This window comes from Pyrus communis, chromosome 1, assembly GCF_963583255.1.
Source record: "Pyrus communis chromosome 1, drPyrComm1.1, whole genome shotgun sequence".
Lineage (NCBI taxonomy): Eukaryota > Viridiplantae > Streptophyta > Magnoliopsida > Rosales > Rosaceae > Pyrus > Pyrus communis.
In genome coordinates, this window is record NC_084803.1 from 4082368 (window position 1) to 4095183 (window position 12816).

Genomic DNA, 12816 nt, shown 5'->3' on the forward strand with positions numbered 1-12816 from the left:
ATGACACCCTTTGAAACTCTACAATTCTCACCCCTTTTGTATGTGAAAAGTGCCTAAATTACAAAGAAATGATCGAATAATAAAGGAGAAGCTCTTGTGTCTGTTAGCCGTATATGACAACACACTTGATTAGGTATATGACCAACGTGAGGTTGGTTTGAGTCAAAATAAATGGTTGTTATTTTGTGCATAAGATCGTATAAGTAACTTGGTCTAGATAGTCAGACATTAGAATTTCTCTACCTTAAAAACCAAACGTTAGAATTTCTAACGTCTCTGATCGAATAAAGGGTTGACCAGTCGAAAGACAGTTGATAACACTTATTAAATGGAATCATGTGAAGTTAATTCCATATATCTCCGATGGAAAATCAAATATGGTGACAATGTGAATGTGACATGAATCAATGATTTGAAATGTTACTATTTAGAAGGATCCAAATTTCTTACTTGATGAGCACATGCCCTTTTTATTGCTTGTGGACCTTACTTAATTCATCCTCCACAATTTATGTACGAAAACACAGTCGATGATCAATTTGGTTTTTTGGCTTTTTTCCCGTCCTTGTTTTATCGGGTCCAGTGCCATTAGTTTCCTCCTCAAAATTTTCCATGTACTTTCTTGAGTATATTTCGGGTGAATATTTCTGGTTAGGTGTGTGAATAAGATTGATTACATTAATTCATTGTTTATTTTCTGTTCGAAAATGGATAAGCGTACAGACCGATGCTTGAGTCCCAATAGTGTGCTCGGGCGTTGAATAGTAAGTTTAGCCCTAACGAGAGCCTATGGAGACTCAAACCAAGGCATTGAGCGAGAACACAAAAGCTTTATTTGTTGAAAGTGATAACGGGGTAACCCAATTTGTAATAAGTTATTGCGAAGTTTTTGAACTTTACAAATAGTCCCATAACATGTTGCGAGTGTTAAAGAGTAGATTTAGCCCCAACAAGTGGCTATGGAAACTCAAACCCAGGCATTGAGGGAGAAACTCAAAAGTCTTACCACAAACAGCAGTGAGAGGAGTAGACCAATTCCTAATAATAATAAGCCCTTTTAAAGTTTCCAAATTTTTGGATGCGAGACAAGTCGTCAATGCATATATATCCTCACATGAACCAAAGATTTGTTGGAGAAATATCTAATTTTGTTAGATAAATATCAACGGAACCAAACCCTAGTTTTGTTAGCTCCTTGGTGGAATATCTAATGAAACTAGAGAGGAATGGTATGGGCTCTCTTGCCCTGCAGCTTGAGCTTTTGCCAATTAACATGGTCCCCTACAAATATATGAAAATGTCAAACAATGCCAGTTGCTAGTACTAGTTTAGCTAAAAGCAATATCCACTGTGAGTTGTATAAATATCGCACCACCGACCTACACCCACAGTGTGTGTGTGTGGAATGGAAGACCTAAAGTAGTTTTAAATTTCGGTGATTTTTTTTTGTAGAGATTATCTTTAAAAGGAGACCTAAATTAAAGATGAATAGTTAGATCGTTAAAATACGATATGGAATAAGTCCTATAAACCTAAAAGATGAATAGGTAAATCATCAAAATACGATGTGAAATGAGTTCTACAAAGACCCCTCAATAGAAAAGGACTCTACAATATATATAATCAAACACCCAAAAAGACAGGTTCACCTTCTCTCACTTTCAAGGCCTAAACATAACAATCCCAAAGTCTGCATCAAGAAAATGAAAGTCAAACCTCCCTTTCTCTTGGATTTTTGTCTTTCTGGAGAAGAATGGTAACAAAACCGCCCATTTCTTGGCCTTTTTGACCAAATTCAAAGGGTGAATAATAATGGCTTCATCTCTTGATTTATTTGTACGTCTCTGCCCCCACTAATTTAATTTGGCTTGCTAATGAGTGAAAGAAATGATTGGAGTTTGAGGATTTTTAGCCACAAATTTGTATTACCTTTTTGTGACTGTAGTTGTGGCTCGAGGAAGATCTTGTATTCTAAACGTTGTTGATTAATTTTTCTAGTGTCTTTTGCATCAAAATCGCACTTACATCTTTGTGACCAGATTATGAATGCAATTTCCATTTGATTCTCCAAAAAATAAATCCTTTTTTTTTTTTTTTAAATTCCTTTAATTTCTTATGGGGATGTAGTCTAGAATTAGATGGACGGCACTTATTTGGAGCCATATATAAATGTGCGTAGCTTAATTAGCTGGTGACCAAGAATATACTCGTCACATCCCACGTATGAGGCCACACGGGATCACAACTCAGGCTGATGAATAATGCCACCGAGAGCCATATTTTGCAAATTATTTCAAGAAAACAAAAACCTGTTTCAAGGGACCATGAACTTAATTGTTTCTGGGCACCAGAAGGGACACACATCACACAACTCATTGCAAGTTTCAAACAAATCCTTTTCGTCTTTGCATGAGTGGAAGTGTCGGAGAGTTTATGCGACTCGAAATTTGTATGAATATAAGATTCGACATGTACACGGTAAACCAATCGACACAGTTCAACAAATATTATTGAATAAAATGATAACACTCAATTTTTTTAGAAGTATGAGCTATTAATTTACCAATGAACACGACACAGACATAAATAAGTAAATCCGAACAAGATCCATTTCAAACCCTTGCACATATGCAACGGTTCGACGGTTTAGATTTGCTATGCTTTGTGTTTTTTCTCTTTCGTATCAGAGATTTGATTTGTCATTCATTCCATAAGTCACGTTCAAAAAACAGTCGCCCAAATTGCGCAATCATGTGTTATGTGGATAACAGCTACGTGGATGATCCAATCCAAATTTTATGCCAGTACTATCGCCTGCAACAGCAAAAGAGTACTACTCTTCAACTAGGTTAAAGTGGGACATCCCTTTGTATCTCTCTCTGGTTACAAAACTTGGCCTGTCCTGTGGTGAGAAAGATATACACAACAAAAGGAGATATACGCCGGTTCAACAAGAGCTAGCTAGAAATTTTCTGTGGAGGACATTTTCCCTTCGTTAAACGATGGGGAGTTGTGTTGATGATATCGATATTTGTATCGGTAATGTTTATAAATTGAAAAAAAAATTGTGAACATGTGGGTTATGGCTATGATAAAAGCTTAAAGATTGTTTAAATGCATATAAATATGCGATCTTCCAGATTCTATTTGCCTCCACATCCAATGTGCAAAAGAAATATGTGAATAAGCCTCGTGGATAAAATGAAGCCTGACCTTACACATATTGTTTGTCAAAATTTTACACACTCCTAAGACAAATCACAAACAATCAAAGAAATAGACAAGAACACTCAAAATTTGAATAGAAACCAATACGGCAGATTTTAGTTTCTAGAGGATTTTGTACACGATAAGCAATGTATACATGGAGGAGAATCTTAGTTAGAAAATGAATTGGATGATTTTATATAAGTAGACTATCTCTTTGTATAAATTCCAACCGGTGCCGCCAATCAAGTCAAATGGTGACAGACATATTCTTTTAACAACTAGACCTTAATTTGGTTTTCACCAAATTTCGAACGTGTAAACTCAGAAGAAGGAAAAATACCCCAAAGCCAAACCCAACAAAAAAGCCCTAGAAAAGACCCTTCCATTGACCTAACATATTATTTGGCCCCCAAATCATCAATCCTGACAATCTTTACAACTTGCAAGTTCTGCCATCTGATATCTACACCAGCTCAGCAAATATTGCGTGATCAAATTGTCAATTGTCTTGCCACAACCATGACATGAAACTGCTAACCAAAGAGAAGGATTGGAAGGAGTTCACTGGTGGCGTCTCAGTCCAATAATGCATTGTCGTAAGTATGTTTATTTTATGACAATGTATTATTGAACCGAAACACCACAATCACGGTGAACCTGTTTCATATAAGTTGCTTTTACTAACCAAAGTACACACAATTTCTATTTCCTTATTTAATGTAGAGTTTGAAATAGTACCAAAAACTGCTATATATCAAAAGTAAATAATCGAGTCCAAAATTTTGATTACAAAACTAAGCAGTCATGTCAACTACTGTTCGGCTCTATGGACGTCCTACATAGAGAATCTCTCGATATTTCAATGCATTTTGCACTTGGCTTTTATTTGAGGCAGTAGTTTTATGGACTCAAAAGGATGGGAAGAACTTGTCCAATCTACAGGGCAGTTTGTAGAACTCATCGTTCCTAACATCTGAACCATATAAACCGAACCTCTCCCACCAGTTTAAACTGCTGTCTTTTCGAGCTGCATCGTTGTCACGGGACAAAGAGCAATCTAAGATTAGGGCAACAAGTGCAGCTACCGTTGTGTGGGACATGAAGATCACATTCACCATGTCCTCTAACTGAAAGTAAATGAACCGAAAAAATTAGGAGGAAGTTAGCAGTTGGACTTGATTCACACGAAATCAAGTACAGTGACCGAATTGACAAAACTAGAACCGTGGTTACTAAAATTGAAATCGGGAAAAACACTGATTAAAAATGTATTTTCTCACCCATCTAGGCCCGCTTTGAGTATGGTCGGACCTGTACTCTCGGAAGTATTGTGGTACTGAAATTCCCATGAAGAAAGAGAAGCCTAGTACGAATTTCGTTCTGAAGCTGTTGAGGTTGCAAAATTGGAGAAAACCAAGGCCTGCAGAAGCTGCAAGTGACATTGAAATGTTAAGGCACTGGAATCTGACATTGGAAAAATCAGATGTCTAAAGAACAGAAAGACTTACCAACGTAGCCAAATAAGACACAAGAAAGAGCTGCTATGATCGGTGTTGGAATAGAAGCGAAAAGTGCTCCAAATTTTCCTGATTCAAAAGAGCACCATTAGGCAACATGAGAAACATGTAGCATACGAGAGGAACTTCCATGCAGCATGCTGTATGAAACAATTGTCTGTTTCTTCCCTTGCGTATCACGTCAGGAGGGAGATTAATACATGTTCCAAGGGAGTGTTTCTGGTGGGATACTGATGAAGAATAAAATCGTGCAGTTATGCTGTGTGATTGGCAGCATACCAAATATAGAGAAGAAAATCATGAAACCAGCTGATATTTGGACGACTCTTCGACTTCCAACTCTTGTCAATGCTAATAAACCAGCGTTTTCCCTAAGCAGAAAATCACGAGCGCTAATGAGGAGATAAATTTGGTGTGAAGTAAGAATCATAAGGGTAGGATCTTGCTGCATTTTTACACATTCGTAAAGACATAAAGTCTGAAAGGATAAATTTGATCGAATTTTTCACACGAACTAATACGAGGATTCAGCTCATTACACTGATGCAGTAGTGCCAGTTGGAGAACCAAACATCCCATTAAGTAGCACTCCTACACCCTGAAATTCAATAGTGCCTAGAATCAACGAGGGTCGAAATTCTAAACTAAAAAACAACAGCTAAAGATGTTGTACCAGCCAGCCAACGCCGCGGCCTGTGACAGAAGGAGGTACGGGCGTGGCACTTCCGTATCTTGCTGTAGCAAAAAATGTACCAGAGGACTGCAGGCATTGAAGGTAAATTATCAGTATAAACATATTTGGTAAATAATATTTGTGATAGGCTTTGAAAAGGCAGATTTCTCTACTGATTCATTGCAGTTTGCTAACTATTACATATAATTCGAGCTACAAGAGATCAATGTGAACCTCAAAGATCGAAACAAAAGAAGCAGCTATCATTGCAAAAACTTCTCCAGCATTAAAAGTGGGGCTCCCCCATTGAAATGGATACGGAATATATATCCTGCATATCATAAAAAAAAGGACAAGATGTATTGTTTTCAAAATATTCAACAAAGGAAAGGAATTACTGGTCGATAATTGCAGTTGGCATTACAAAAGCTCACCAGGGAGCTGCACCAATGAGGCCAGAACGATCAGTGCGGCAACTAATCTGAGTACTTGTTGGTGTGTTGTTATACACTCCACTTGAGGTTAGAATTTGCGCAAACAGCCATACAATTGTAACAGAGAACAGCACGGAAAATCTGTGGCAGATTTGCCTCTTTGTATGTATGAAATGAGAAAGAAACTGCAATGCGTAAGACTTGAATGAGAAAACTCCAGGAAAAAAACTTGCCTTGTGATTTCGTTTACTTGTGGTATCGAAAACTTGCCTGTGAGATGAAAACCATGATGATCAACTCTGGAAGCCCAAGTTCAACACACCTCGCCAACTAGAAGGAGAATAGAGCTTTTTTGTACCAGATGGATTAAAAATTTAAAACTAATAAACATCATATGAGCAAATAATGGAGGATCAAGAGCTTTTTACCAGAGGGAAACCGAGATTGTAGATCCCGAGTCCAGCAAAAGTTATGAATGGGACAACAGAAAGAGGGCTAAGAAACCTAAATCAGTAAGTCAAGAAACTTGGGTCACAAGAAATTCAAATTATCAAACATCTACAGTACCACTAGTTTGAGAAGTTCATGAATGACTCCAAAACCAAAAAATCGAAAACATTCCAGTTCAGAACGACTAACCTTACAACGTTTCTCCACAACCCCAGGAAACCCACAATCATCTGAAAACAGGAAGTGATGATTAGAGCGCCTTGTATGCCTCTCATTGTCTCCGAAAACCTCTGAAAAGTTCATCAAGAAGGCCAAGTCAAGAAATTGAGATAGGAAATTAATATTTCAAAAACCAAAATTATTAAGCTGAAGCCTGACCTCATGAGGATCTGTGAACGCCTTATATCTATTGGCTAGGATTATTGAAGTTGTGGGGATTATATATGTATATGAACCCACCACCACTGTAGGAAGCCTGGTACCAAACAGAGATTGCAACAATGTGTTCAACCCTGAAACAAACAGCATGGTCTGCACAACTCTGGCCTTCTCAATCTGTGGGAGGGAGGGAGGGGGGGGGGGGGGGGGGGAGAGAGGGGGAGGGGGAGGAATGAATGAGTTGACGAATCTAATAAATGGGAGTATCGAGAACAGAAGTTCTCTGTGAAATCCTTTCTTTGTTAAAGAATCAATGTGACTGATATGGTCAGAAAAGAAATGATTTCTGTACACCCTTTTCCTCCTTCTGCGTACTTCTGCTATTTATGTCTCTTCATTCCGAAGGTCAGAAATAAATCGTGGTGTGCAGAGGAGAAAGGGATGTCTGGAAATCACTTTCCTGTCGGAATTGTATCAACAACAAAGAACGGATGTCCGGTCCATTGCCACTTGCCAGACTACATCGTTCACGAAAACATGACCGAGAAAAAGAAAGTGAAACTTAGTAATGAAATCCTTACATCGCCTCCGCCCATTTGAGTAGCAAACATAGTTGGGATGAAGACAGTAATACCAAGAGTCAACAGATAATGCTGGAAACCCAGCATCACAGCTTCCGCTGCAAAAACCATCAAAGTTTGAAGATTCAAAACTTGAAGAACTTGGCTAATAATTATTCCGAAACCCAAGTAATCAAGATTGTAATTATAGTAATAAGCGAGGATTAGTATACTAACGCCACGGCGGAGGGCTGTTGACACAATACTGAACACCGGGTAGCTGCTCTTTCACCGGGTGAGGCTGCAACTCCTCTGCCTCCTTGTTGCCACCACCATTACTGTTGTTGTTGTTCCTACCGTTGCCATTATTGGTATTGTTACCGCCATCACGGCCACCATTATTATTGTTACCACGGTTGCCGTTACCACCACCGTTATTGGTATTGTTACCGCCACCACAGCCACCACCATTATTGTTGTTATTGTTACAACCGCCACCATTATTGGTATTGTTACCGCCACCACGGCGACCACCATTATTGTTGTTATTATTACCACCGCCGCCATTACCACCACCACCATTATTGTTATTGTTGTTGCCAACGCCACGGCAACCACCATTATTATTGTTGGTGCTGTTGTTACCTCCACCATGGGCGCCACCATTATCATTGTTGTTGTTTCCCCCACCACTGTTGCTGTTATTAGTACCACCACCGCCATTACTGTTGTTATTGTTACCGCCGCCCCCGTTTTGGGCCATGTTTTTTGCTAGTAGAGGGGGTTAACGGAGGAGGGTGGAGAACCAAAGAGAGGCTAGAGTGCTAGGAAGTAGGAAGAGAGATAAGTGGCACACCCTTTTATTGCGCGGGAATATAACCAGTAAGTCGACCGTTACAAATTTTAATTAACCAATAATATTTGTTAATTTCAAATCTTATGTGGTAATTAGTATTTGGTCGAACAAAAATTCAGATTTTGTTCATAAAGTACATGGTCTTAAACTTGATGATTTCAAAACTGAAAAACGATTTTGTTTTAGTGGAAAAATTGAATAAAATTTGCTTCAATGTTTGGACAGGTCATTTTATTAAGACGATTCTAAGTAACTATAAGATACTTTCATTGAATGAATTAGGAAATGATTTCCGCTCACACTTGCTCTCTTTTTCAACCTCAATTAGAGTGTGCAAGAGGGCATTTGATGTGCGGAAATCACTTCCGTACTAATTCCGGACCTCAGTTTCCTAAAAAACCGAAAATAAATCCTGATTTACGATGATTAAAGCGGAAATCATAGAATGATTGTGTATTTAAAAATGATCGGATACACAAGAATCAGAGGGAGGAGAGAGAGCTTAGAAAACATGGAGATTTTAATGAAAGTCTTACACCAACACATTTTGATAACAGAACATCACCATCTTTTCATATATGAAATTCAAATGCCGAGATCACGATTAGTTCCACGATCAATAATCAAGTAAAAGTACCCGGATAATGATTAGATCAATCAACAAACCGAAATATGAATGTTTTCCGGTGCATTTACAAGTCATCAACTAAACCACTGCATCAGCGTGACAAGTTCCGGTTCAGATCTGTTTCGCCCGCTCTGTGTTGGATAATTCTTGCTCGTCTCCCAGCCAACTTCAGTGAACTTGCATTCAAACATGTTCCACTCGGACCTGCAGAGCAATCCTGAAAAAGAAAATTTATTCATGGTTTACCATCTTTTCTCTCTTCACATAATCTCCCTGTACCTTTCATTTGTTGGAAACGCCGTTATTCTCGACAGGAACAAGAATATGAATCCTTTTTACGCTAACTTTATTGATATATTGCTTGATCCTTGTAAGCTATATATGGTTGTCGATGTTCCAATACTTCATTCGATAGACATTGTTCCGACAAGTATATTATTCCAAATTCCTTCAATCCGACAAGAAATATTTGTACCCTTATTCTTAAAGCTGCAATTCTAAACGAAACAATGTTGCCTTTGGGTAAAGTATGTTCGTGAAGAGGAAATGGTACGCATGAAATATTGTCTGCTAAACTCCTCGTGGAAATGATGAATCAAACTATTTTACATTCCACAGCTTCGGTGGGTTGTCAATAATTTCAACCTTTTAAATCCTAGTTTAAGGTTCGTAAATTCCTCTAATCATCAATATCTGCTTGCGTGCAGCTCAACTTATATTTCTGACTTCCAGTATTAATTGAAGGGAAATTTGAATCAAGAAACGAAATAACAATAAAACCATCAACCGTGTCCAGCAGCGCCTATACTTCCCTTCTGGTAACCTACAAGAATACCGGCTGACCCTGATATTACCCCGCATGTTCTCCTCAAGTCAAATCTTCTAATGACATTTGTAATTCTCCTACTAAGTTTTTAACTTTTGATCATTGCTATGCATCAAATCCTTCGCTCGGACTATCAATCGCTATTGTTCCTAATCTTATCAGACACGAAAACTACCTTTTCCCACAACATTGTAACTTCGAAATACTCTAGTTCATGATACATTATGATTCTCAGCATACCAAAACCTTTTGTTGTTCAAATCTTGCATTCCCTATATCTAAACTCAGTTAAACAGGCAATGATAAAATAGCAAACATCCATAGCACACAATAAAACAAAGGCATTGCTTAAACACAGAGTGAATTTTGACTCACCAGAAACAGCATCACTCCCCTCCAAGCTCTAAACTCCGCCTCCATTGCCGTCAGCAACCTCCCCTTTCTTAACCCAAACCTTAAACCCAGATCCTCTCTGTCTCTGCAAATCAAAGCGGCCATCTCTCTTACCATAGCCCCTAATTTCACCATTACCGCGGCCATCAGCTCCAGTCCACCTCCTCAGCTGATCATCCCCCTTTCCGGCCTCACCATCCACCGATAAACCCCCAAATTTGGGCACCATCTCCGTCACCGGACCCACATTCACGCTCTTTGCCCTAATTTCAGTTTCAATTTCTATTCCTACTCCCTTTTCTTCCTTTCCAGTCGCCCGATCGCTTTCCTTCTCGGCACTTGCTGTATGCGCATCCACTCCATCTTCCTTCTCAGTCACCTCCTCCTTCTCTTCCCTAGCATTCTTCTTCCACTTCCTGTTACCCTTCTGCTTCTTCTTCTTCTTCCTTTTCTTCTTCTCCTCTGGTTTCTCGCTTTTCTTCCCCCTCAGCTCAGTGACCTCGAGCTCCGAAACCCCCCGATTAACCGGCCGAAACTGCCCCCGATCACTCCGATTCCACGGCTTGATATCGGTTTCGGTTCTCTGAACGACGTCGCTTTGCTTCGGCTGTTCTTCCTCGCTTCCAGTCCCCTCCAGCTCAGCAGCCTCACGCTCCGAGCCACCACGATTAACCGGCCGAAACTGTGCCCGACGACCCCCGTTCCTCGGCTTGTTATCGATTTTGGTTCTCTGAACAAGGGCGTTTTGCTTCAGCTCTTCTTGCTCGCTTCTTTTCCCCTCCAGCGAGGGTGCCCGATCGCCCCGATTAACAGGCCGATACTGTCCCCATTCACTTCGATTCCTCGGCTTGTTATCGATTTTGGTTCCCTGAACGACGCCATTTTGCTTCAGCTCGTCTTGCTCGCTTCTTTTCCCCTCCAGCGAGGGTACCCGATCACCCCGATTAACAAGCTGAAGCTGTCCCCGATCACTTGGGTTCCTCGGCTTGTTAGCGGTTTCCGTTCTCTGAACAAGAGCATTTTGCTTGAGCTCTTCTTTCTCGCTTCTTTTCCCCTCCAGCGAGGGTGCCCGACCACCCCTATTAACCGGCCGAAACTGTCCCCTATCACTCCCATTCCTGGACTTGTTATCGGTTTGGGTTCTTTGGACTACGGCATTTTGCTTCGCCTCTTCTTCCACGCTTCTTTTCCCCTCCAACAAGGGCGCCCGGCCACTTCGATTCACCGTCCGAAACTGTGTCCCATTTCTCGGATTATTATCGGTTCCGGTTCTCCAAACGACGCCGTTTTCCTTCGGCTCTCCTTCCTCGCTTCTTTTTCCCTCCAGCTCAGCACCCTCACATTCCGAAACACTCCGATTAACCGGCCGAACCTGTGCCCGATTACTGCCATTCTTCGGCTTGTCATCCGCTTCGGTTCTCTTAACGATGGCGTTATCCTTCGGCTCTTCTTCCTCGCTTTTTTTCCCCTCCAGCACAGTACCCTCGCGCCCCGAAACGATCCGATTAACCGGCCGACACTGTCCCCGATTACGACCATACCTAGGCTTGGAACCGGTTTCGGGTTTCCAAACGACGGCCTTTTGTTTCTTCTGCTTCGCCTCCTCTTGTCGGAGCTTCCGCTGCTGGAGCTCTTCTTCTCGCCGTTCTTTCTTCTCTTGTCGTCGTTTTTCCTCCTCTTCTCGGAGCTTCCGCTGCCGGAGCTCTTCTTCTCGCTGTTCCTTCTCCTCTTGTCGTCGTTTTTTCTCCTCTTCCTGTCGTTTCTTCTCCTCTTGCCGTCCTTCTTCCTCCTTCTGTTTTCGTTCCTGGTCTCGGAGCCAGCGCTCCTTGAGGTCGTTGATGGTGACGTAGTTGGCGGGCAAAGATTGGGGCCTCTTGAATTTGGTGACCTCCATTTTTGAATACTCCGAAATGGGGCGATTTTTCGCTCCACAGTTCACTAAAGAAATGATTCAAATGAATGAGCCAATCCCAAAGACAAAGACAAAAGTCTATTTCATCATTATTTCATCGTTTCAAGAAAAATAATGGCAATTTCCAATCTTTTTTTTTTTTTTTTTTTTTTTTTTTTTGTTTTTGAGGGAACTAATCCTTTTTTCTTATTTGCTCTCTCGGCATTTGCAATTTTAGTAAATTGTCATTTATACCCTCACATCTCCGTCAAATTGAAGGTTATTTTTGTCCATTTTCGTCGTGAAACTAACATAACGTGTGACAACTTCAGTCCTTATCGTCAAATATGACTTTTAAGGACAAAAATTAGGTAGAATGTTTATCCGCACTAGTTGTGATTGACGAGTTCTCAATGCATATCTGTCGTAACCAAAACCATTTGTTTGTTAAGTTTACCATTTAAGGTTCATTGCGAAATTTTAATTATTACCAAAATCATCAATTTGTTCAATGTATGTGGATTACTAATAAATTTCTAAACTTTTTTAATCTATAAATGTGATATTGAATGAACTATTTGAATCATAAAATATAAACAATAAAGATACGTTAATCAAAATCGAAAATAAATAAAAGGAGGCAGTCCTTACTTCTAAGTATTGTGTTGACGCTCAAAACTTGAAGGTTAACAAATTAAAATATGAAACCTTTGGTAGGCTTGAAATATGAGTTGAAATGAAATGAACACAAAGATATATAGTAGTTTGCTTGTAAACACAACTACGTCCACTGTAGGCTATTTATTTATTTGTGATACATCCGAATTGGCTTGGGGGCCCTCCCCAGATCGAAGGGTCCAACCCGCCTCTCTTACATAAAAGCAACTCCAGCGTATCAAGGCCCCTTAAGGCAACTTCCTATTGAATAGCCTCCAGTGAACAGTAACTGCCTTTAATGAACAGTAATTACCTTTTGCATCTCCACTTAGGGGTGGGCATA

The 12816-nt window shown here is 40.1% G+C and overlaps 2 protein-coding genes across 2 annotated transcripts; both read right to left on the reverse strand.

Annotated features, from left to right (window-relative positions):
• Positions 1-4118: 4118 nt before the first annotated feature.
• LOC137713351 (putative nucleobase-ascorbate transporter 10) lies at positions 4119-7985 on the reverse strand. Its single transcript, XM_068452643.1, has 15 exons — positions 7933-7985; positions 7460-7563; positions 7244-7341; positions 6663-6839; positions 6474-6574; positions 6263-6338; positions 6105-6164; positions 5835-6019; positions 5635-5731; positions 5401-5487; positions 5267-5325; positions 5007-5098; positions 4719-4796; positions 4491-4639; positions 4119-4337 (listed from the first exon to the last, which is right to left on the reverse strand). The coding sequence occupies exons 1-15, from the start codon at positions 7983-7985 to the stop codon at positions 4119-4121; spliced, it is 1635 nt and encodes a 544-aa protein (XP_068308744.1).
• Positions 7986-8623: 638 nt separating this feature from the next.
• LOC137743053 (uncharacterized) lies at positions 8624-11938 on the reverse strand. The gene is made up of 2 exons (XM_068482973.1): positions 9908-11938; positions 8624-8923 (listed from the first exon to the last, which is right to left on the reverse strand). The coding sequence occupies exon 1, from the start codon at positions 11817-11819 to the stop codon at positions 9936-9938; it is 1884 nt and encodes a 627-aa protein (XP_068339074.1). The 5' UTR covers positions 11820-11938; the 3' UTR covers positions 8624-8923; positions 9908-9935.
• Between the last annotated feature and the right edge of the window lie 878 nt (positions 11939-12816).